Source organism: Meleagris gallopavo, chromosome 4 (assembly GCF_905368555.1).
Source record: "Meleagris gallopavo chromosome 4, MGAL_WU_HG_1.1, whole genome shotgun sequence".
NCBI classification, from domain to species: Eukaryota; Metazoa; Chordata; class Aves; order Galliformes; family Phasianidae; genus Meleagris; species Meleagris gallopavo.
The window spans coordinates 49278634-49300822 of NC_139407.1; the positions used below are offsets into that span (position 1 = coordinate 49278634).

General features: G+C 37.5%; 2 protein-coding genes across 8 annotated transcripts in view; one reads left to right on the forward strand and one right to left on the reverse strand.

Moving 5' to 3' along the window:
* The window catches only part of TMEM156 (transmembrane protein 156), a 32494-nt gene extending 25949 nt beyond the window's left edge, over positions 1-6545 (forward strand). Inside the window, exon 7 of the mRNA XM_010710285.4 lies at positions 249-6545. Within this exon, the coding sequence (XP_010708587.1) occupies positions 249-262 (14 nt within the window). The 3' untranslated portion in view covers positions 263-6545. The remainder of the gene's footprint in view (positions 1-248) is intronic.
* FAM114A1 (family with sequence similarity 114 member A1) overlaps positions 6321-22189 on the reverse strand; it is a 31738-nt gene continuing 15869 nt past the window's right edge. For 4 of the 7 annotated variants that reach the window (XM_085223314.1, XM_085223315.1, XM_010710286.4 and 1 more), the window contains exons 8-14: positions 20999-21122; positions 16514-16599; positions 15245-15415; positions 13865-14004; positions 12771-12843; positions 9780-9833; positions 6321-8271 (exon numbers count right to left, since the gene is read on the reverse strand). In XM_085223314.1, coding sequence (XP_085079440.1) covers positions 8170-8271; positions 9780-9833; positions 12771-12843; positions 13865-14004; positions 15245-15415; positions 16514-16599; positions 20999-21122 — 750 coding nt within the window. In that variant the 3' untranslated portion in view covers positions 6321-8169. Of the gene's footprint in view, positions 8272-9779; positions 9834-11896; positions 12239-12624; positions 12668-12770; positions 12844-13864; positions 14005-15244; positions 15416-16513; positions 16600-20998; positions 21123-22189 lie in introns of those variants that run through there. The other 3 variants (XM_010710287.4, XM_085223316.1, XM_085223317.1) reach the window with 3 other exon arrangements.

The following is a 22189-nucleotide window of genomic DNA, read 5'->3' on the forward strand; positions in this document are numbered from 1 at the left end:
GTCTTTTGTAGCTCTTTACCTCCAATCTGGTGTATATTTTCTATGTAAATAACTGCTTAGTTAGAATTCTCTTTTTTTTTTTTTTTTTTTTTTGCCTTTTTGCCTTTTTGCCTTTCGTAAGAGGAAAATTAATTACTGTAAATGTGAGAGAAATGTAGCATTGTGAAGGGCACTGCATTGACATTTAAGAAAATACTGCTTTTTAACCTCCTCTTATTTTTGATACTAATATTTTCTTTCGTTTTCAGGTGGTACCCTATGAAATACAATTTCTATTGCATGAAAGAAAGAAACAATACACCGCAGAAGACAGCATCTCTATTTCCAGTTTGGGCACTCTGTTATTCATTTTTTTAGGAGAATGCCAGCTGTGCAGTTTAGTTGAGAAGCTTCATTTTATCTAAGAGAACTACTTGGTATTAAGAAAATATGAATAATGGACAAACACACTTTGCTTTAGAATCAACTTCAGTAGTAAATTATGGATTCCCATCTATTTTCTGTTCGTTCAAGATTTATGCTTAATCATAAGGTCCTGAAATAATCCATACAATAATTTATTTTTCTAACTGGGAGGAAATTTATATTCTCCATAGAATAAAATACTGATAAAAGATAGAAATCAACCTATGTTTTCCTGAAATGAGTATAGTTTTCAGCTTTTTTAAATCTCCTGGTGACTGAGATGTGTAAGAAAGATCATTTCTTGCTGTTGAGGAAGATGGCCAACAGAATGCAGAAGGAGAGAGTTCTGCAGTACATTTTAATTTCTGCAGCAACCTAGGAAGACATTCATAAATTTTGCAACATCTCAGGGGATAAAGAAAAAAACGTGGAAAATTTGTACATTTGGCTTAAATCCACTAAATCATTATTATTGTTTTATTTTCTAAGCCATTAAGATGCCAAATGGGTTTTGTACTTTTTGAAAAACTGCATTTCTATTTTTTGGATTAGCTTAGGTCATTAGTATTCAAACTCATTATCTCCTGGAACTTTTCCTTACTTTCCATTTATTACTGCTCCTCTGAGCATAGTGGAGCTGTTTGGGCTGAGCAGGGTCCCAAAGTCATTCGGCTCTAACACGTTATTTGTGCGTATAATCTAACCATAAATTAGTAGGCAGAGACAGAAATTGCAGAGCTAGGGCTTCAGACTCCCTTGTGCTAAATCCATCAGGATGAACAGATTGTAAACTGCCCATTGCAAATATGATATGCAGCAATTTAGCGTCACGTTAATACTTCATAACCTCCATCCCTTACATTTATATAGCTTTTCTCTCCTGAAGCTTTCTGAAATTGCTTCTCCAGCCACTGCACTGCATGATGCAGTTCAGATTTAATAGGAATAGTTGTGAACATTAGCTTCAGAATAATGTGAGCCCATATGATTTTTTTTAAGTTTAGTTGTACAAAACTGTAGCATTTGTTTCTGTTGTTTGTTACCATCTCATAAAAAAATGCCAAAGAAAAATACTGACTTTCTTGATTTAGGGGCTTTTAGTTTCATTGCTTATCTATGGTAACAACTTAAAGCTTTTCAGAAATGGATTTTTTAATGCGGTCTATAAAATAAACCTTTTTTTTCCCCCCCCCTTTCTGTGGAACCTCTACTTACAGATGGAAGGGAAATACCTATTGAAAGTTACTTTAGAATTGCTAAGGCCATTTGAGTCAGTTTTTAAATGCTTCAGATGATGGCACTATCTATCACTCTTCCCCTTCAGTAATCCTGGGATTTTGGTGGTAGAGAGAGCCCTGCTCCTTGTGACCCCAATTTAATTTCCTTTCTCCTGTAATTTATTTCTTCTCTCTTTGTTGTTGTTGTTGTTGTTGCCTATAGCCTCCTTCTTTTTTTCTCCTTGGAGGGAGAAATTGTGACTTTATTACCCACAGTTATCCAACAGCTTTCTAAATGTTTTACTGTCTTGAAAGTTTGCAGCTCCTGAGTTACTGCTGTGAGAAAGAAAAACCTTTTAATCTCTCTCTTGAGTAGAGCTTACTTTGTTTTGCAGGTAGGATCCAAACTGTAGGAAAGCAGAGACTTCTCTCAGTCTCTCCAGGACACTTGCCCCAGGCAGGTTGGTTCTCTGTTGAGCTCACCCCAGTTTACTGATGCTTCACTTCCAAACCAGATACAATCATGTAGGAGTGGTCTCACAAGTGCCAAGGTGGATTATCAGCTCACTTGAGCTACTGGCCGGTGTTCTTTCTAATGCAGCTAAGGAGACTGTCGGCCACATCCAACTTGCTCTCCACCAAGGCTTCTTGGTCTCTGTCAGAGAGCTGCTTACCAGTCAGTCTGTCTGCTGGAGTGGTGTGACAGTTCTTCCATATCACCCACAAAAAAGCATGATCCAAGGGTGCGTGTATACAAGTTTCCTTGATTTCCTCTCCTGGATAGGAAGGTCGTGCTGTTAAAGTCGCCTTTTTATGAGAGTCTTTCTGCTCATTACTCTTTTTCACTTCTGCATTTGAAAAGAAAAAGCTTTTCTAGGTTTTGAGAGTGTTGTGAGAATGAATGTTTTTGCACAGAGGCCATCTATGCATAGCATGGAAACAACCAGGAGAAGCTCTGCAACAAAACTCATTCCTGGGCCTTGAGGAAGGGTCTGACTTATTCAGGGCAACCTGGTTCCTGCTGGTGATGGAGCTGGCACAGACATAGGCCAGTCTGCTGGGCAGGGGCAGGGGTAAGGTGTCCTGAAGGAATCACTCCTTTGACTGTTTCCTAAACCTGTTCACTTCCACTGAAGGAAGGAGGAGGAGACTAAAAAACAACTAATTTGCTCAGTCATTTTAATCCTCTGTCTTCACCCTGGGTTTTTTTGGAAACTGAGTATGTGAAGAGAGGAAGGATATCCTGGCATAGCCTCTCAGGCACAATGTGAGGGATAGGAGGAAGAACCTCAGAAGCTGGGGGGGAAGGAGGTGAGGAGGAGCTGGATGAACAAAAATGACGGAAAGGCAGAGCCGATGGCTCTACCTCATACAGGAATGTGTGAAATAGTCATGGGGTGAGAGGGAGAACTGATGAGGGGACTGAAGGAAAGATGCTCTGTCACCTTAAAAATAAGAATAGTAAAGGCTGCTGATGCAGTGAGATAAGCCAGGGCAGTAAGAATAACAGTTTTACAAGTCTAGTAAATGGCTTGAGAGTCGTTTAAAGATGTGTAAAAGTTGTTTGCAGCATTCTGGCTGTAAGTGACACTGTCTGACTCCAGATCTGGCACCTTTTGTTGAATGCCTTTCAGCTTCACCCCTTTAGCACAGAAGAGGAATAGCTTACATTTGTTTGAGTAACGTCTTCACCCCTTCCTCTTCTCAGCAGCAGCAAATTCAGTTCACTAAGAATTACAGTTAGGCCTTGCTACCGACTTTTTAGACTCCCTTTGCCCATTACTGTACAATTAAAGAAGAAATATTCTTTCACTCCTTGGATAAAATGTTTGAAAGGCAAAATGAATAGCTGGTGCTCTTTCTTGAGTCTATTAGAGCATCTATCTGAAAGACGGTAAAGAGAAGCTGTGAAAAGGAGATCAAAATGGGTAGGCTAATAAGTTCTTAGCGGATCTGTGCTCAGAGACTTTTGGGGTACAGGTGATAAAGGGAGAATGAGCACTGCAGATCTAGCACAAATTAGCTGTCTTCTTTACTTTGAGCTTCACTGCCTTTAATGTTCTTGTCTTTGCCTTCCTTCAACTCCACGCAGATTTTTCTTTTACTTCAGAAGTGCTGTTATTCCAGTTCTGCTGGAACTAATCAGATGTCATCTCCTGTTTATTTTGAACAATGCTGAAAAATTCTTTGAAAGACTCTTTTCTCTAATACAATCTTGAAAATTATCTCTGTTTTCAGACAGTATGCCCTTTTTTGCCTTTGAAAAATAATCTTTCCTCTTCCATCTGTTTAATACAGGTCAATTTCTGACATTTTATTGTCTTTTTTTTTTTTAATGCAAAACAGCACGCCATCAGCAATACAATTCTATAAACACTGAGCATTGTGAATGCTGAGGTTGGTATCTGAGCATGGAAAACGTACAGGCTGCACAATAAAGCAGCTGTTCATATTCTCATATTCTCAGCAACAAAGGTTGACCTGAAACAGAAAAAAATGCGTCAAGTCCAGAGGGCTTTACAGTCAGACTATGAATCTCAAAGTAGGTCAGACTGGCTGAGGGTGTCACTTTAAGCCTTGCTCTCAGATGGTTTTTAAAAGAACTCAGGAAAGTAGTTTTCCACTCTTTACATTCTTTTGAGACTAACAGAAAGGACAGGGCTGTCATTTGAGATAGAAGCAGAATGTCTCAAAGATAATCCTATGAGCAGGGTGACTGCTTGTGTGCTAAAAACCACTTCTCTGATTCTGGGAAAAAAAAAAAAAAAAAAAATGTGAAAATCTGTATTTGTCACTCAAAATATTGCAGGGTTTCAGACTCATTCAGATTATTGTGAATTCTGACCAGTGGGTGACACTGGAGACATTAAAAAGATGTCAACTTGTAATAACTGTAATTTTGTATTACATGATAAAGGCATATTTTAGAGAATAATATTAAGGGCTTCAGTGGGTGATCTAAGCAACATGAAAGAAGTAGAAGAGACAGTTCTTTTGTGTAGCTGTCTGAAGCAATGGATGCTGGAGTGTAGGAGCAAATCATGGGGAAGAGATGTTTACACATGAATAGACTACACCCTAAAAGGCAGCAAACAAATTACAGCTTGCTTTGTTTGGAAAAAAAAAAAAAAAGAAAAAAAAAGAAAAAAAAGCAAATACCTTGTGTATTAGAAGTATGGGAAGTGACTTACCTCATGGTTTACTTTGCTGAGACCTGTAGTAGTGGATTATCTGTGAGCCTGTGGGTGTGCAGACATCGTTTTAGTTTAATCTTGGTATATTTCTCAGCCTAGTGTTCAAAAGCCTGCCTTGGTCAAAGCTTTCCCCTCTGTGTGCAATAGTGAACAAAATGTCACAAAAACCCAAGTTGCTCAAGAACAGCAGGCACTTTCCACAATTGAGGCTATTTTTTTAAATAACTACCTAAAACCCAGTAGTTCAACAAATGCCAGAGCACACTCGCTGTACTGACTGGGAAAAAGGTGAAAGAAGGAAGAATTTCCCGTGAAAGTTTATGGCAACGTCTGTCTTTGTCAGGCTCTCAATAAAATCCCATTCGTCAATCCAAAGGTATATCACAAAATCAGAAATACCTCACTCAGTACACTTCTCATCACGTTATTCTTTATAACACTTTTTAGTACACCGTCCCAGTTCTGTATCTCAAATGATTTATTTGACTGATGGAAAAATACAAACCAATGTAAATAAAATATTCTGGTTACATCTATCTAGTGCTTTTCTAATAAAATATTATTTGCCTAAAATTGATTTAAAGATTCAGCATTACAGTTCTCCTGGGATAAATCTGAGATCACATGTGGTATCCCTATATTCATACTGTGCCCTGTTTCTGTTCCTATCTTGTATGGATGTGAGCACTCAATGCTACACGTTATTTTTATAACTTTTTACTTCAGGGCAAGGTACTTTATTCAATACATACATAATTTAAGCAAGACAGCAAAACCTCTCACAAGGAATAGCTCAGACAAGCAATCTTTGTCTTAAGAATGTCCCTCAACCATTTAAACATTATCCCCTGAGGCTTCTAATACAGTATTGTTCAGCCCCCGCTAAAAAGCACCACTATTAGTTACCGCATTTTTCCGACAGGCTTAACACTATACATTCTGCACTGCATTTCAGAGGAAAACAAAAGGTCCATAAGGAAAAGTAACTAAAATCATTTCTATCAGAAAACATTAACTCAACACAGGAACTGTATAAAAGAGCTGTTGGTACGTCCCTTGGACGAGTCCCTGGGCAGTGATACTGTGCTTACATGTACCTGCCACGGAGCTCTGTTCCAACAGGGGCAGCAAGGCTTCCTGACAAAAGATTATGATCAAATTAAAGTAAGAGTAAGTCCAAGTTGTAATGATTGAGAGCTGAAAACACCAGGCTTTCTTGACAGTCTTTGTTTGAAAAATAAACAAGTTTTTAACCAGATCTCATATTCTGCTTGCCAGCACAGAACAGGAAGAAATGCTTTACACAAAAGAACTTTTTACACATTTCTTACTGTTTTAATTAGTGTCCAGATACTTAGAACTGAAAGCTCATGGTCAAGTATATGGAGAAAGCATGTGGTCTTCAGTAATCCACAGTGAGGAGTTGTTCTGGGCCCATGTGTACACAGGAGTCACTCCTGGTCACATACGTGCACGCGTGTTTCTTCCAGCAACCAGACAGGACTACCACAGAGGAGTATGTTTATTCCTCTCAAAGTGCAGAGGCCAGAGAAACATCGAGTTTAAAAAAAAAATCATTTGAAAACACATTTCCAGAAATAAAGCACTGTCAGATGGAAGCAGCACAGATACCGTGGTTGGAGGGAGCTGTATCCTACCTCAGACTGCTTAGTCTGCTCACCAGTTACATTTTCCAGTGTCCTTTTTTTTTTTTATATTTTTTTTAAACCACACTGTAATGAAGTCAGCTGTTCAGTACAGCATAAATACCAACGAATGTCAAACATTCTTTCCCTTTCCAGCTGCCAATGGGTTTGCTTACTTTTGCTCCCAGAACTTTTTGAAGCACATTCTGTGCAAGTGGATTTGAAGGCTGTACTCTTTCTACTTTCCCAGAAAGATGTTTTAAAATTACAGAGCGGCAGAAAATACATTTTGCATAACAAAGTGACTGCAGGGGTGGTGAAAACTTCATCCTTTCCTGCAGTCGCAATGCCTGTAACTGCAGATCAGGGCCAACAGCGTAAGACAGAAACAAACCTTCCTGTCATCACTTCTGTGGACTCACCATATGCAAAGCAGATACATGGTTTCTCCTTTCTAACAAACAGGAAATTACTTCTTCTGTTCCATTATTTTTACAATGTATGAACTATGCATCTATGATTAAACATATTCATATGTTAGCAAGAATTAAAAAATATTTCAATACAATTCATGAGTGTATCGGGAGGAAAAAAAAACACAACAGCTGTGAGAAACGTAGTATCAAAAATCCAGGAGAACAGGCTACGTAAAATATTGGAAGGGTCTTCCTGTCTTTGGAGGTGAACTGGGCTAAAGAGACACTGAAGTTCACAGCTCAGGATTTTAAGCTAACAGTACGTGAAGTTATCACAGCTCTTAGTGTTATTCTGCAGCATTCCTGCTGCTCAGCTGCACTGTCAAGCCACTGCCTCAAAGAAGGGGTGACTGTTCCACCATACCCACAGCAATTGTCTCACCACCTCTCTTCATAACTTCACTGTTGTGCCCAAAAACAATACTTCTGACTTGTCAGTGTTTGTAACTCCTTTTGGTAAAAAGGTTCATAATATTTAAGCACCAAATTAGAACCCAAAATGGTAACCTGGTAACACATCTGACAGCAGATTATTTTGGGGAAGGTGTTTCATAAACCACTGTCAATTAATTAAAAGGGAAAACTTCTGCCTCACCCCATTTCTTTTTAGTGTAATTCTCTATGCATACCCTCCAGAATTTTAACTCAGCAAAGTTAGTGCCTCGTACTGTGCAACTCCTTGAACACAAAGTGTTATGTAAGTGGTGAGATTATTATGAGGTTATCATTTACTACTGTAAATAATATTTAACAAGCGCAACACTATGGTAATTTGTTCATGTTGACTAAACTTGAATACTGAAAGCACCTTTTGAAATACACATTTTTAACTGACAGGAAGCAAGCAAAGGAAATTATTACTTGGGCTGACATATTTTAAAGAACTTTGAATTCTAATTTGCTTCACGTGTTGCATACAAACGCAAGGGTCAACATTTAGAATCTGTTTTTATGTCAATATCAGTAAATCATTAATCCAATTTAAATTAATGCAAATGGTAGATACTCTGATGGAAAAGAAATGACTCAATTTTCTAACTGTTTCTGAAGTCTAAAAGTCTAAAAGTTTTAAGATGTTGCTGGATATTGCATGTGCAAAACCACATTGTGTAGATTCAGAAGACTCTTGTAGGTCAGACATCTTCCATACCACCTCTTCCATCTGTACACATTAAAGGGATTAGATCTGTGGTCTCTGTTAAGCCCAGAAGTGACAACTGAAGGGAGACCATCACTCTCGCGCTTTCAAACAACTGGTCTGGATATGTGAAATTTGCAGCACTGGAAGCAATAGCTGGAAAGCATCCTGAACATAAGTAGTGCTGTTGCAGCCCTAATGGGGAGAGAAAGTGAGGTTCATCAGTTTACTTGTCATGTGTTTCAGGAATTACACTGTAGTTTTAGAATAAAGTGTCTTTGTTAGATCTGCATCACACGTTATTAGCATATGTATTCCCACAGGATTTTAGAATCTGTAGATAACAAAAATGATGCATTACAATGGCTTACAGTAAATAAGCATGGCCTGTATTGCTACATAAAAATCTGATTTCCCCTCAGTTTGAACTCCTGGAGAGTAATGTGAGTAGAATAACATGGCATTGTATTCAGAAGTGGATCTGACTTTTTAAATACAAATCAACTATTCCTTCCATCAAATGAACCAATTTTAAATTTGGTATAGGTGGAAGGAGTGTCACTGAAATTAAAGTTTGAATTATAATAATGATTTAAATACACCACTTAGTAGTTACAGAATATCTAACACTGAACAGCACAGCAGCTTGTAATACTTAATGAACTCAAGCAGGACTAATAGGTGTTTCTATATAAATAATGAGGTTATAGAAGTACAAAACAGCTTGTTCCACTATTCTGGTCCTTCCCAGACATTGCAAGTCCTGTAGATATAAAGATGTGTCAGCTGCAACAGCAAATTTACCCTATAATATAAGGAATCTCTAGTAATCTGAAGTAGTTTTATTCAATTTTTCCTTAAAGATACTGAATTATGCAAAATTGCTTATTTTAAAAAAACCTTTTCATCATTTTTAAAAAGAACGTGACTGTTAGATACAGAACAGCAAACTGCAGTCACTGCTGTTTGTATGTTTGTTTAAAGAGATGTGATCTGATTAGCTGATGGAAGAGAGTTCATGCTGCAGACAGTACATGTTTCAGTACTTTATGAGCATATTACTCCCACTTGACCTCTTCTCTCCATGGTAAATTGAGGCCCATTTTACTCACTGTGCTGTTCTGGTGAAAAATAGATCACATTGAATCATAGAAGAAATCACTCATGAATGCCTGACACAGGGTTATCCATGCTCTGACCAATGCAGCTGGACTGTGAATCTTAGAAGAAATCTAAATGCCTGTGGATAGGAAACACTGCAGCATTTCTGCAACCCAAACTTTAAAGAAAAGCACAGGCTGAAACTGTCTGAAAGCAAGAAACACTTTGTAAGATTTGAAATTGTTAACAGAGCAATTAGAGGCAGACTTAGCCCAGGCAACTTGTGCGTAAGTTAAAGAAGGGCTCAGTAGCACATTGCAAACTTTCTGTTTTGCTCTGACCAATAAGCTGCAGAAATTAAGCTGGTCAGTTGCACTTTAGTCACACACTTTCACAAACCTTCACAAATGCAGTATTACTACTTACAGTGTTTGTGGGAGAGGCTGAACACAAAAACACGACGTTTCTGAGCTGGCACTCAGCAGCCAGAATGGTATCATCATTACTTTATATAGAGTTCTGTCTTCAGACATGAATGTGACTGTTTCATTTTGAAATAATCTTACCAGAGCATTCCTAGTGTGAGAAAGGTGACAACTTACCTCCAATAACACACTGTCAATGATGGGGTTAAGAACCTCTGCCTTCATATTGCTCTGTAAAACAGAAAATATAATGAAATGTCAGGCCACAAAATACATTTAACATAAATACACTGGTATCTGAGCAGTGCTTTTATGGATTCTTGAAAGGTCTTGTTTCACCTTGATTCTTATTCAGATTGTTTATCACATTATTCCCTTTAACTGTGCCTACATTTCATACACACCTCAGTAGTCCCCACGCATTTCTATCACTGAGTACAATGAACTGAGACAGACACAGGATTTTACTTTTTCATGTAATGCAGAGTTTCACATTACTTGGTTTTCTATGGATATGAGATTTATGTGATTACATTGTCTTCCCATCTGATTGCCAGTGCCCTTTTCATCCCCCTCAATGTTTTTCAGACACAGGTTGATTTCAAGGGCAAGTTTGGAAGGATAAGGATGCTCTTAGATGGTTCCTGAAAATCTGTGGTTAGGTGGAAGTGAAAGTCCCAGAGTTGTTCCCCTTCAGAAGGAGAAACAAGTGAAACAGACCCTCAGCCTGGAGATGGTGCAGTGGCTCCCCAGAGAGGTGGTGAGTCACCATCCCTGGATGTGTTTAAAAACTATTTGGATGTAGTGCTCAAGGACATGATTTAGCAGAAGGTTGTTAAAATTGGGGTAGTGTGGTTAGGTCGTGGTTGGACACGATCTTTAAGGTCTTTTCCAACCTGAGTGATTCTATGACAACACAGGCTGGCCAGTGAACATGTATGACTGGCTCAGCACACACAGCATTTTGCTCAATTACCAGCCAGAAATGAGGATGGGTACATGGAGCAGAGACATTACTAGAGGCTACAGAATCAAAGCCGCAGAAAACCAAGAGTCATCATCTCTATTGCTTTTCATAAAGAAAAAAGTTTTTTCCTTTCCTCCTTCTCACCATTCTATATATTGCATTGTATTTCTTAGAATGACATTAAACTCCAGGAAGATTAGCTTTCTTCTAATGCCAAATAGCAGACTTACTTGGAACACAGAATACAATATCCATTAATTTAACTGAAGGGTGACCCCTTGTAGCCTTCTGGCTTTCATATTACAGACTTAAAGAAACATGATGAAACTTCATTTTAGCTCAGACATAGCAGAACAAAGGGAAGGTGATTAGGTAAAAGAAAAGCAATTTTACAGTCAGTTATTAGGAAATCCATTACAGAAAGTACTGTGTAGTTCACTGTCAATAAACTTTGTTTCAGATAGAGAGCAGTATCAAATACTATTGGCTGCATGCATCAATAAGTTTAAGTTTGAAAGACATATTACATAGCAAGAGAAGGTGCTATTTCTTAATTCTGCATTACTGCTCTGTTAGAAATACTGCAACATTATGGAGTATGGGCACAGCCAGCACTACAACTAACATCTGGATTATAAAGACATAGCTAATTATGATAGCACTATGTTTGAAAACAAACAAACAAGTTTTCTTTTCTAAACTATTTCTGTCTCCTACAAGTCAATGTACTTTGCAGTATACTGGAATGTGTTAAACCAAGTTCTGCTGGCAGCTTAAGGAAACAACTAAGCCACTGGGACATACAGGAAGATGCAAATTTTGTTGCACATTCCTGTGTGATGGGTGCTCCTTGCTTCTATGACTGATCATGGGGAGTAGAAGGCCCACATAGAATTGTTTGAGTTGGAAAGGACCCTTAAAGGTCACCTAGTCCAACTCCCCTGCAGTAAACAGACACCTTCAGCTCAATCAGTATGCTCAGAGCCCCATCCAGCCTTACTTTGGATGTCTCCAGGGATGAGGCATGCACCACCAATCTCAGTAACCTGTTCCAGTGCTTCACTATCAAATCATTGAAAAATATCATGCTTTAGAAGCTTGCAGGGATGTGGCAGTTCTTAAACATCACCAGACAGACCAAACAAAGCTTTCTTCTAGAGAGTATGCTGGCAGCAGGAAGTGTATTTGTGCTTGATTTCTTCCTGTGTCCATATAAATATGCACAAGATCAATTAGGTCCTAAAATCTGGGTAGAGAGCTGATGAGCACAAAACCTAGTGTGACACTTATGTCAGCTTCTGTTTCCAATTTTCTGAGTTGTCCTAGCTTAATATTTCATGTGAAATTTATTTTCATTTGTGCATATATTTTTGCAAGTATGTCACAAAAATATGATAAAACACAATCCCAAATTGCAAAATGAGCAGATTCTTCAAGGGTAATGAAAAGGAATGTAAATTATTCAAAACAAAAGCAATCCAGGATATTATCTTCTTAACAAATAACTGAAAAAAAAGACTTCACTGATGTGTTGGAAGAGCTCATGGAACTGCTGTGGAAATTTCCTTTGATGTATATTCATTCTATCCTGGAGTAATCAGGAGAACCAGGTTTCTTCTCTGATCTTCATGAACAATTTCAGCATCAGCAAAATGTTTGCCTCTGGATCCTGCTAGAACACTCAGACGTCAGTCCTTTTTAAAATATCTTGTAAGGCAGAGCCTGCACTACCCTGAAAAGACCCCCGCTGCTCCCCTGCAGTGTCTGCCCATTTGTCTTCACAACAGCATTCCCTTCGCCAGTGAAAGCAAAGTAAAGGGGTTGGGAAAGGGAAAGAACGGACATTTCTACAAAGATGGCCACAGATAACTGGGTGTTCCCAAATGGCCTCTTTTGGGATATAAGACAGAGTGTTTTTTTAAGGTGGAAGTCCGAAGAGATTTTTCTAATCTCTCATGAGATTGAGATTATTTTGTTTTATGAGAAAATGGGAGAATGGTGTCTATAAAGAGATTTTAGAAAGCAGAGGACATGCTGCAGTCTGTCAAGACTTACACATTTCTAGGAATCTGCTAGGAAAACACACTGTGTTCTTGATCTGTGGAAATAAGTGCCCTCTTATTACTGGTAATACTTTCTATTTTAAGAAGTGAACTATGTTAACAAAAGCTCAAATGGTAAAGAAAATGTTGTTTTCTTACCCCAGCTGCTGTTAAAGAATCAGAAAACTTCTTTGATAAAGATGAAACTTCATTGCACATAGCACTTGTTAAACTGTTTTAGAAAAGGAGAGACAAATACAAAATTACAACCTTTTCCTGGTAGTAGATAAAAAGCCTGTGACTACTGCAGGCACCAACTTCATCTTGGAAGCCAGGAATGCTCCTATAGCAGTTTCGCCTCTAGTAATTTTTAAATTATCTCGAGGTAGATTTTGCTCATAATATAAGTTTCATATTCCTCCACTGAAAATTTCAATGCTGACTACAGTAGCAAAATGTTGTCACGTTGGCTTAAACGCTGCTCTTTTTTGATGAAGAAATGTTTCAATTTTTAAAATTCTAAGCTTTTAGTTTTACTGTTGTTTTTCTGATGGTTGTAGCAACACAACTCCCAGAAATACCGTTAGAAATAAATCAAACTTTAATGAGAACAGTGAGAAGATTCTTATCTAAGCACAGAAAACATCTACTCTGTACTAGAAGAGGAAGTATACTTGTGGTTAAAGTACAAGAGGAAATGGAGACCTAGTTCTAATTCTAGATCTTTAGCTGTTTTGGTAAGTATTTACAAGTATATAATATCAAACCTCATCCTGTGAAGTGCAACATACTTTTACTCTAATTCTGCAAGGCACTTATCTGAGTACTTAGTTTTGGACTTGAGCATTTCAATGGACTATGCTAGGGCTACTAGCCCTAAAGACAAACACTTGCTGATATATTTTACTTAGGACTCAAGCGCTTACATCTTGGGGTGAAATCCTTATGAGGCAAGCAAAACTCACTCAAATCAGCAGAACCTATCACTACAGAGAGCTATAAATCCAAATTCTGAGTTCTCCTGCATAAACTGACTTCTTAAATTTATGTATTTTCAGTTGTGTATTACTACAAAGTTACTGATAGATAGCCTACGTGACTTGATTGAGGAAATACAGCATCAAGCCCCCTAAAGCCAAGTGTTGTGTATTGATTCATGAACTTACCGCACCTTCAAGTGTCAAAAGCTCAACAGAGCTTAATGATTTTCAAGCAAATGTCAAACGATCATATGTGAAATATGTAATACTTACTTTGTCAGTACTTTTGCTTGATCTTGAGCTGTCTTTTCTACTTCCTGCCCATGTAGAATTAATTCTGCTACTTTATGAAGCTGTTCTATACAACGAGCAGTTACCTCAGCCAGACTTTCAATGGACAGCATGTAGATTTCCTTAAAGTAAGAATAAAGAACAAAATAATCAATAATAGCAGCACTGATAAATATACATACGTGTGTGATAATTTGAAACGTAGAATACATCTCCTCCTCCCCAGATAGAGATACCACCACACATAACATAAAGTCATCCTCTGAAACTGTACTGAAAAATGAAATACCCAAAGATTAAAAAATATAGACCATATGGTGATCAAGAAAACTAGTAAGAACAAATCTCTCATTTATTTGGACAGGAAATTTGTCAGGCTTTCTAAAATAGGTCTTTTAAAGTCTTCCCTAAAAAATACGAAGATCCCTTTACTGTAGGATAAGTCATAATGTCTTTTATTGAGCCTAAAGTGTAGAGTCATTCATCAGATGAATTTCCAGATGAGGAGTTGATAAAACTCCCAATAAAAAAAGCACTTATTATCAGCAACGATAAAAGAAAAAAAGAAAAAAAAAAATCTATCTAGCACTCTGGCATCACAACTTTTCACAACGTGGTGCCAATTGGAAATTTGCAATCGCATAAAAATCTATAATATATACAGATATAACTCCATTTCCTTCTTTGGATTCTTTTCCCCGGCAATGGAAACCAATGGAAACCATGGCAGACGATTTCTTAATTACAATTAATTAAAAAATCTTGACAAAGATCCTGACCACATTTAAAATTGTTGTAACTTTGCATAAAATATTCAGTCACAATTAACCACCTCAACAAGAAGAGCTGTCTAAATGAACAGAATACATTTAGCCCTCAGTGTTATCTTTCATAAAGAGAAATAGCACTTATGAATTGCTTAAATATTATTTTTTTGGTCTGTTTGTGATTTGAGCTATTCATGAGCTTAAATAAAGCTGAAGAATTTTTGCTGTGTACTGTGACTGGGAGAAAGAGATCCTAAGGACTGTAGACATTCAATCTTCCCTGTTCTTCAGATTTACACCACAGAATCTCTCAGCTCACTGCGTGTTGTTTATATCCATGCAAACACACAGAAATGTAGACAGGAAGAAAATATGATGAGCAGAGGATTTGGTACTTTGATATTTACTCATGGCCATCAGTAAAAATATTTCTGTAAGTTAATTTCCTGTTGGGTCTGCACTGAGCAGTTATGTATTAATTTTTCCTCAATAATTCAATGAGTTTAACAAATAAGAACAACATGTAGTACCAATACCTAAGATAAAGAAGTAATCTCATTTGCTTAATTAAGCTTATTCTCCAAAGGTATTTTACCTCCACAGTTTTGCTTTTATTTACTTCTGATTTATCGTTGTCAATTTTGTCTTTTCCGTTTTCAGTCTTTTCTTCATCAGGTTCTCCAGGTTTTTCTTTTAGTTTCTCTTCTATGTCTGCTGAGGTGGATAAACTGGCTTCTTCCAGCCACTCATGAGCTTTCTTCCTAGCCTGCCAAACAAAGAACCCAACCTCAAAGTACAGTTAAAATAGGCAATATCAAATAATGTTCCTAAATATTAATTATAGGGCATTATCATTATTATTATTTTTTTTCATTCAGAAGTTTTAAACACATCAAGCCTTTGGGTGGCATTTAGTCAAGTGTATTTTCAAGAAATTGTAGGGAGAAGCATTTCTGGCTACATAAAGATGGATCAGCCAGGGATAAATCCTGTACAGGTATGAAGTTCTTAGCCAACACAAAGAATTAGTGTTTAGTGCTTACAAATATTTCAAAATGATTAATATTGCATCTTAAGGAGGGATTGTTCAAAGGAATTTGCATGGAAATAACTTTCCCAAATCAAGAAGAGATTGGTATAAAGAAAAGCAAAAATATTGGAGAGTTAAGAGAGTCATCCCAAACTCTTAAAAGAAAAATAATTAGAAAAACCACTGTATTTCCTGCTACCTTCCCAGGCATGAAAGTAGATTAAAGTGGAAAAACCTTAAAGTTGTATCCAAGCTTCTGAGACAACTTCTGTAGTTAGTAGGAAATTTATTATTTCCCTTTTCAAAGGTAAAGTTGAATTAAAACAGGTAACAACCTAAGCCTAAACTGGTTATCAGTAAGTTATCTGTGCAGCTAGAGAGAAAAACATTCATCTGAGCCTAAGATCAGCAGCTGAATCACCTTTAATGTGCAAAATGTGACTACTAACGTAGTTAGTTTCTAGCCATCTAGTTTTTAGATGATTAAAGCTTGATGAGATTAAAGCTTCTTTCTAGCTGAGAAGGTCTGGAGAAGTCTTTCAGAAACATGCTCCTGAACTTTGCCACTGTTCTTCATACCTAAGACCAAGTCTGCTGATTCTGTTCTGCTGAGACTTCTCTGCTTCAAGACTTTCTAACATGGCCTACTGTGCTAGCTGGGCATTTCAACTGTATTCCTCACTAATCTCAGGTCTTCTGTGAAAGTATTTATACTTTTAGTCCCACCCTCCCATACTACAGTCTTCTGAACTGTCTGATCTGAGCTAGCTACAATTCTGTGTCAGACCAGAACAAAGATATCCTTCTTTCCCAAGCTCACTTACAAGCACCAACCTTGTTCAATTTGTCAGGAGTTGCAGCCACATGTAATTCAAATAGCAGCTCGGTGAGCATGCTGACAAACTCTTCTCCCATATCTGCTGCAAGAGAAAGACACTTTGTGTCAAATATTAATGATAACAAAATCTAATACTTCAAGCCAATTAGCTTCTGCAAATACTCTAGAACTTGAAGACTGGTGACCATGATTATAAGAAAGGGGAGATAGATGCTCAAAGAGGAGAGAAAGCAAGAGGTAGCTATACAATTAGATGTCCTAGCTTGACACTAACTATTCTTTCCACTTCATTTTAAATTCTGCTATATTTCTCTAAGACAGATAAGCAGAGAAGCTGCATGCTTCCTAGTTACCTGATGAAAATGCACAACCCATCAAGTAACCAAAGAAGAGATACCAACCTATTCTTTCAAGCCAAGGAATAAAAACTGCACCTGGGCCAGATACTGACACAGTCAGTCAGAAACAGTCAGAAACACTGGAAAATATGTTTTCAATTCTGTATGCAAACCACAGCTAAGAAATATGTTTTCTTTGGACTTTAAGATTGAGCTTGGCTTACATGAAGGATTTTTTGGAGAAATGAGTTTTATACCTGCATCTTTATTGCACAAGGTAAAGGTAAATACCACTGGTATTTAACTTTGCCTATGTTATACACATCCCTTTGACCACTGCAGTTGCCATTGCCTAGCATGCTCCAGGCTCCTAAAAGTTGGTAAATTAGGTTCCTCTGTTAAGCTACACTGACGGAGTTTGGAATCTTCATTAACATTTCCTAATGGAATATGCAAAATCCATTTTTTTTAGCTTAATAACTTAAAAATCAAAGTCCCCCTACTGAGCCTGATAAAAGTTCAGCTACTTCAAAAATTAATTTTATGTCTTGCTTCGTGCTTTGCTTCTGTTCTGGACACACTGAATTCACTTGTTCTTAAGACAATGCCAAATTGTTCTATAAACTGCAGCACACTGAAAACAGATAGGCAGTTCACCAAATCACTGCAGAGTTGACAAAATTGTTGATAACTGGCATATTCATTTCAATTTCCTCCCTTAACCTCATGTGCTTGCGCATGAAATCTTTGCTGTTAACGGCTTTCAAATGTAGGCAAAGCTGCTTCTCTCGTTATTTCATGAACAACTGAAAAGGAAAAAACACTGCAGTGAAAAATAGATGAAAGGACTGCACAATCACAGTGCGAAGAACACATCGGAAAATCAAAGGCTTTCTTCTACTGTTATCAGAAAACATCCTTTTCCTCTCTTTTCCCGTTGATTTTCCACCTCTCACTGAGCTTAGCAAAGATACAAAAAATATCAAACCCCAGTTTTAAAGTTGTCAAGAACAAAGCCCAGCCCCACTCCTTTCCTAAAGCAGCCCTCCAAAGATCACTGCAGTGATTTCTCCTTGTGCTGGACTAAAAGCATTTAATTTAGAGACTGAAAGCCGCCCTAACATCTCTGAATGAAATCCAAAGAGCTTACATAAAACAAATGGCCACTCTTCTTCAGATACTCAAGTACAAGACACTGAATTTCCTCTTGGCCTATTTTATATCTATATCTATATCCGTATATAGCACTGGTAAACGACACCACATAAATAACATGGACTTGATTACAAGAAGCTGGCACATAATTAGTCAGTAAGTGGTAATTAACTTGTTTTTAAAATATTGCTCAGTTCCTAGCTAAGTTTTAACATCTTCAGACACCAATAGATAATCTCTGGCTTCTGCAAGGGGGTGGCTTCAACATATAAAGGAAAAAACCTGCAAGTTTTATCAAACATAGAAGCATGGAAAATCCTATGAAAGGTAAGTTTGTCATTGCTATAAGCTAACTAGCAAGGAGGACCAAACTCAAAATTCTCTCCTAAGTTTTAACACAGCCTGCTCCTCCCTCTTACTAGATGACCAAGTTTAAACAAAACTACATAATTTTGTAATAAAAATATGCCATTAAATGAACATATGGCTTACAGACTTGGTTTTGTAAGCGTAAAACCTATTAATGTGCTTAATAGGATCTTGCTTAGCATAAACTAGAATAAAGTCCTCTTTAGAGAAGACATGAGCTGCCTTTAATCCTGACCAACCAACCTGTTGTTAAACTGTACTTTTATCTACACTGGATGCCAAATGATACTTAAAATTTCTCCTAACATTAAATACAGACCACTTGCTTAGCGTAAATTAAAGGATGAAGTGCGCTTTCAGACAGGAATATGCATTGGCTCACTCCTAAGTGCAAAACTTGATTGTTAAGTATGACTAGAGAGGGCTGCTGGAATATAACTTGAATTCTATAAAGATTGGCAAACCAAAGCCTGAGTGGATTATGAAACAGTTGAACAATACTGTGCTTTGGGGAAACAGACATGCAAATTCCACCCAGTGTTATATGTAAAAGCTTAGATATTGTTTTTATCTGAAAATGGCAGACAGCTGTCACGGGAGGGCTTCTGTGAATAGACCCTCAAGTTTTTATGATTTTTTTTACATCTGCTGTTCTTGATAAAAACACTGCAGATGCTATGCTCTTGCAACCCATTAAAGGTCTGTTTTTCCTGACTCGCAAAGTTTTATGAAGCTCCTAAGAAGCCTTCACTCCCTCTGACACATTTTAATGAAGATAACACATTTTTGTGACTAGGACATTGCCTCAAGGGGTCATGCCAAAGCACTGCATGGAGTTCAGAGCTCTCTCTCTGCAGTGTTGCATGTACTCTGGGTTAGAGATGAGGCTGAAGAAATGTCACAATCTCCAGTCAGGAGACTGAAGAATGCTATGCTGAAGGATGATTAACTTCTTTATTTTTTGGTGTCCTCCAGTGGAACTAAAATTCATTCATTCAACTTAATAGTAATAGATGAAATTTATCTGTAGTTCAAGTACTAATAAATATGGAGTCTGGCTGCATAGAAGGACATGCATCATTTTGAATTGCAGCTTGAACCAACATCCATCTCACTGCAAGGTGGTGGATGGGGTGCAGTTAGCATTCCTGCTGTCCCAGAGAGGAGATGTTTGTGCAGATGAAAACCCGGAGCACTCTGATGTTGTTCTTTTTTTTCATAAGGTACTCATTGCCTTGGTGCCAGCATGTTTAAGAATTAACATTTCAAGCAGAGTGCTAAGCAGATTTGTTTCAACAAAAACAAAAACCAAAAACAAAAACCAAAAACAAAAACCAAAAACAAAAACCAAAAACAAAAAACCAAAAACAAAAAACCAAAAACAAAAAACCAAAAACAAAAAACCAAAAACAAAAAACCAAAAACAAAAAACACACCAGAACATCTAACTACCAGAGTAAATACCACATAAGTTAAGGCACAACACACATAATGAATCCTTGCTCTAAAACAGCACAAAACTCATCCATACTGAGACATCACGCTGAACACCTGCTGCTCCTCTGAGAAGCAATAGTCTACCTGTGAGAGACATCACACATACTGCATAAGCGCTGCTAGAAAGAATGCAGTCTGGAAAAGATCTGCCACTTGAAATGTGTGGATGTGAACACAGTTTCTCTGCCTTTTCTGAACAGCAGAGAAGTGACATATCTTGCAGAACGTAGATTTATAGACAAAGCATCTATGAAAAGATAAAAAGGATGCAAAGAAATATCTTTTAAAGTAAGATTCCAAATACAGTGTTAAATGGCATGAGTTAATTTTGAGTCAAGGGGATTCTTTTTATTTGCTAGAATAGGTTGGGTATGGATCTCACAGGCGTGAAGACACAAATTACGGTAACTTTTCCTGATCTCAGCTTATTCTGGGGAATGCCAGAAGTCCTGACCTGTTTAAGACATCTGTATTGCCACTAGTCAGATGATCCACAATTTTGTGAATTGATCTATGGATTACCATGTTAGTCCCAGATGGTCCAACGTTGTGCACTGCGGTATTTAATGTGTGTACCTGCTTATTAACTTATTTCTAATGCTCTATATGCCACATCTTGCCAAGCAATATCTAGAAGGTAGCTTTGCCACACTGTTTCAAAGTACTTCTCCTTCAAAAAGTTCAGCTTTTCTAGGTCCCCTTAACTAGATTCTAATCCTTTCCCATCTAGCAAGCAAGGGTGCAAAGTCAGGATGAAACTGCTAAATGGAAAAGCACTGCCAAACAATCCTAACCTTTCTGATTAAACAGTTTTAGAAACAGACTCTGTAAGAAAGCCTCAGTCAGATTTTTTTCCCTTTTTATTTCTGTTTTCAATGATGATATGGTAAAATAGTATAATACATTCTTACCTTGTATTTTCTTTACCTCACACTTCAATTACAACATAAATCCAATATTAAGTGTTCTTCCAACTTCCAGAACATCAAGAGTATTCATTTTAGTGACTTTCTCATGAGGAGTATTGAGATAACAGACATTAGTTTGGATTGCAATTTTTAAAATGACTATATACAGAAGTAACAATTGTTCATACGGTTAATTCTCTGCATTTCTAATTACCTTTCTGTGCCTGTACCACTTCATCATCTGATTCCACTGGAAGAAAAATCTCCTTTATAGCAATTAAATCATTTTTCACAACCTCCAACTGCTCTCCATCAAGTGTTTCCAAATATGACTGAATCTGCAAAAGAAAGGGTGAGCATCCCTAAATGAAACAGGGCCTTTCTTAAGTTGATAATTTTGAATCTGATGCCAAAACAGGTTTAGTAGAAACTTCCATTAAATCCAAATACCTCTAACCTTCCAAAATATGTAGATATATTTTTAGCTCTCATAAAAAACTGATGAGTATCACAAAAATTACACAAGCCTTGCAAGATCATCAGGTCTCTACTTCCAAGCAGAGCAGTTACTCTGAATTATAAAACTGTGGCTTAATTGCAAGCTGTAATACATTTGAGATTGGTGTAAAGACTGTCGGCAAGAAGAGCACAGACAATTCATACTTAGTTGGAACAATCAAGGGAAGAGCTAGAAAAAAAACACCCATTTTTCTTCCCTCAGAATCCCACCAAAACTTATTGACAGTGTACTGCTCTACCTGTTCTGAAGAATGTACTGAGAGATCTTTAGAGATATCCATGGGCATCTCAGATATGTGCAGCTCCCGCATACGTGATGTAATAGAACACCCAGGAGAGATGGAAACATTATTTTAATCACTGTATGCACTGCAGTAATGTATTAATCTCATGATGCTACTCTCTACTTGTGACTGGCGAGTCACGAAATGCTTCTCTTGTGTTCCACATTGCTATATTAATTTCAAATGTTCAGAGTAAATACAGGATAATGTTGGGAGATCCAACTCAAGCTGTAAAGGACTCTGGAGTTTGTCCCTTTCTGTATCATTGCTCATTTCATATGATTAACTGCAAAAATCTTAAAGCGAAAGCTAAAAATAATTTTAAAATCCCTGCTATTTGAAGGACTTAGTACATTAGCAATGCCTTTGGTCTCCCTCCATTCCTCCTGTGGCCCAGAGTGTGGCTTTCAGGCTGCTGGCATGGGTCTCAGTGTTATAGGTGGGGATGTGTAGTGTGGTGTACTTGGAATACATTCTCTGAGCCTCCTAGAATGTATGTCAGACAATTGGACTTGTTGATCCAGGCAGTTGCATTCAGTCTTGTGTGCTTATATCCTCTTCCAGATAGAGGAAAAAGCAGGACTGTCACCAAGTTACCTAGG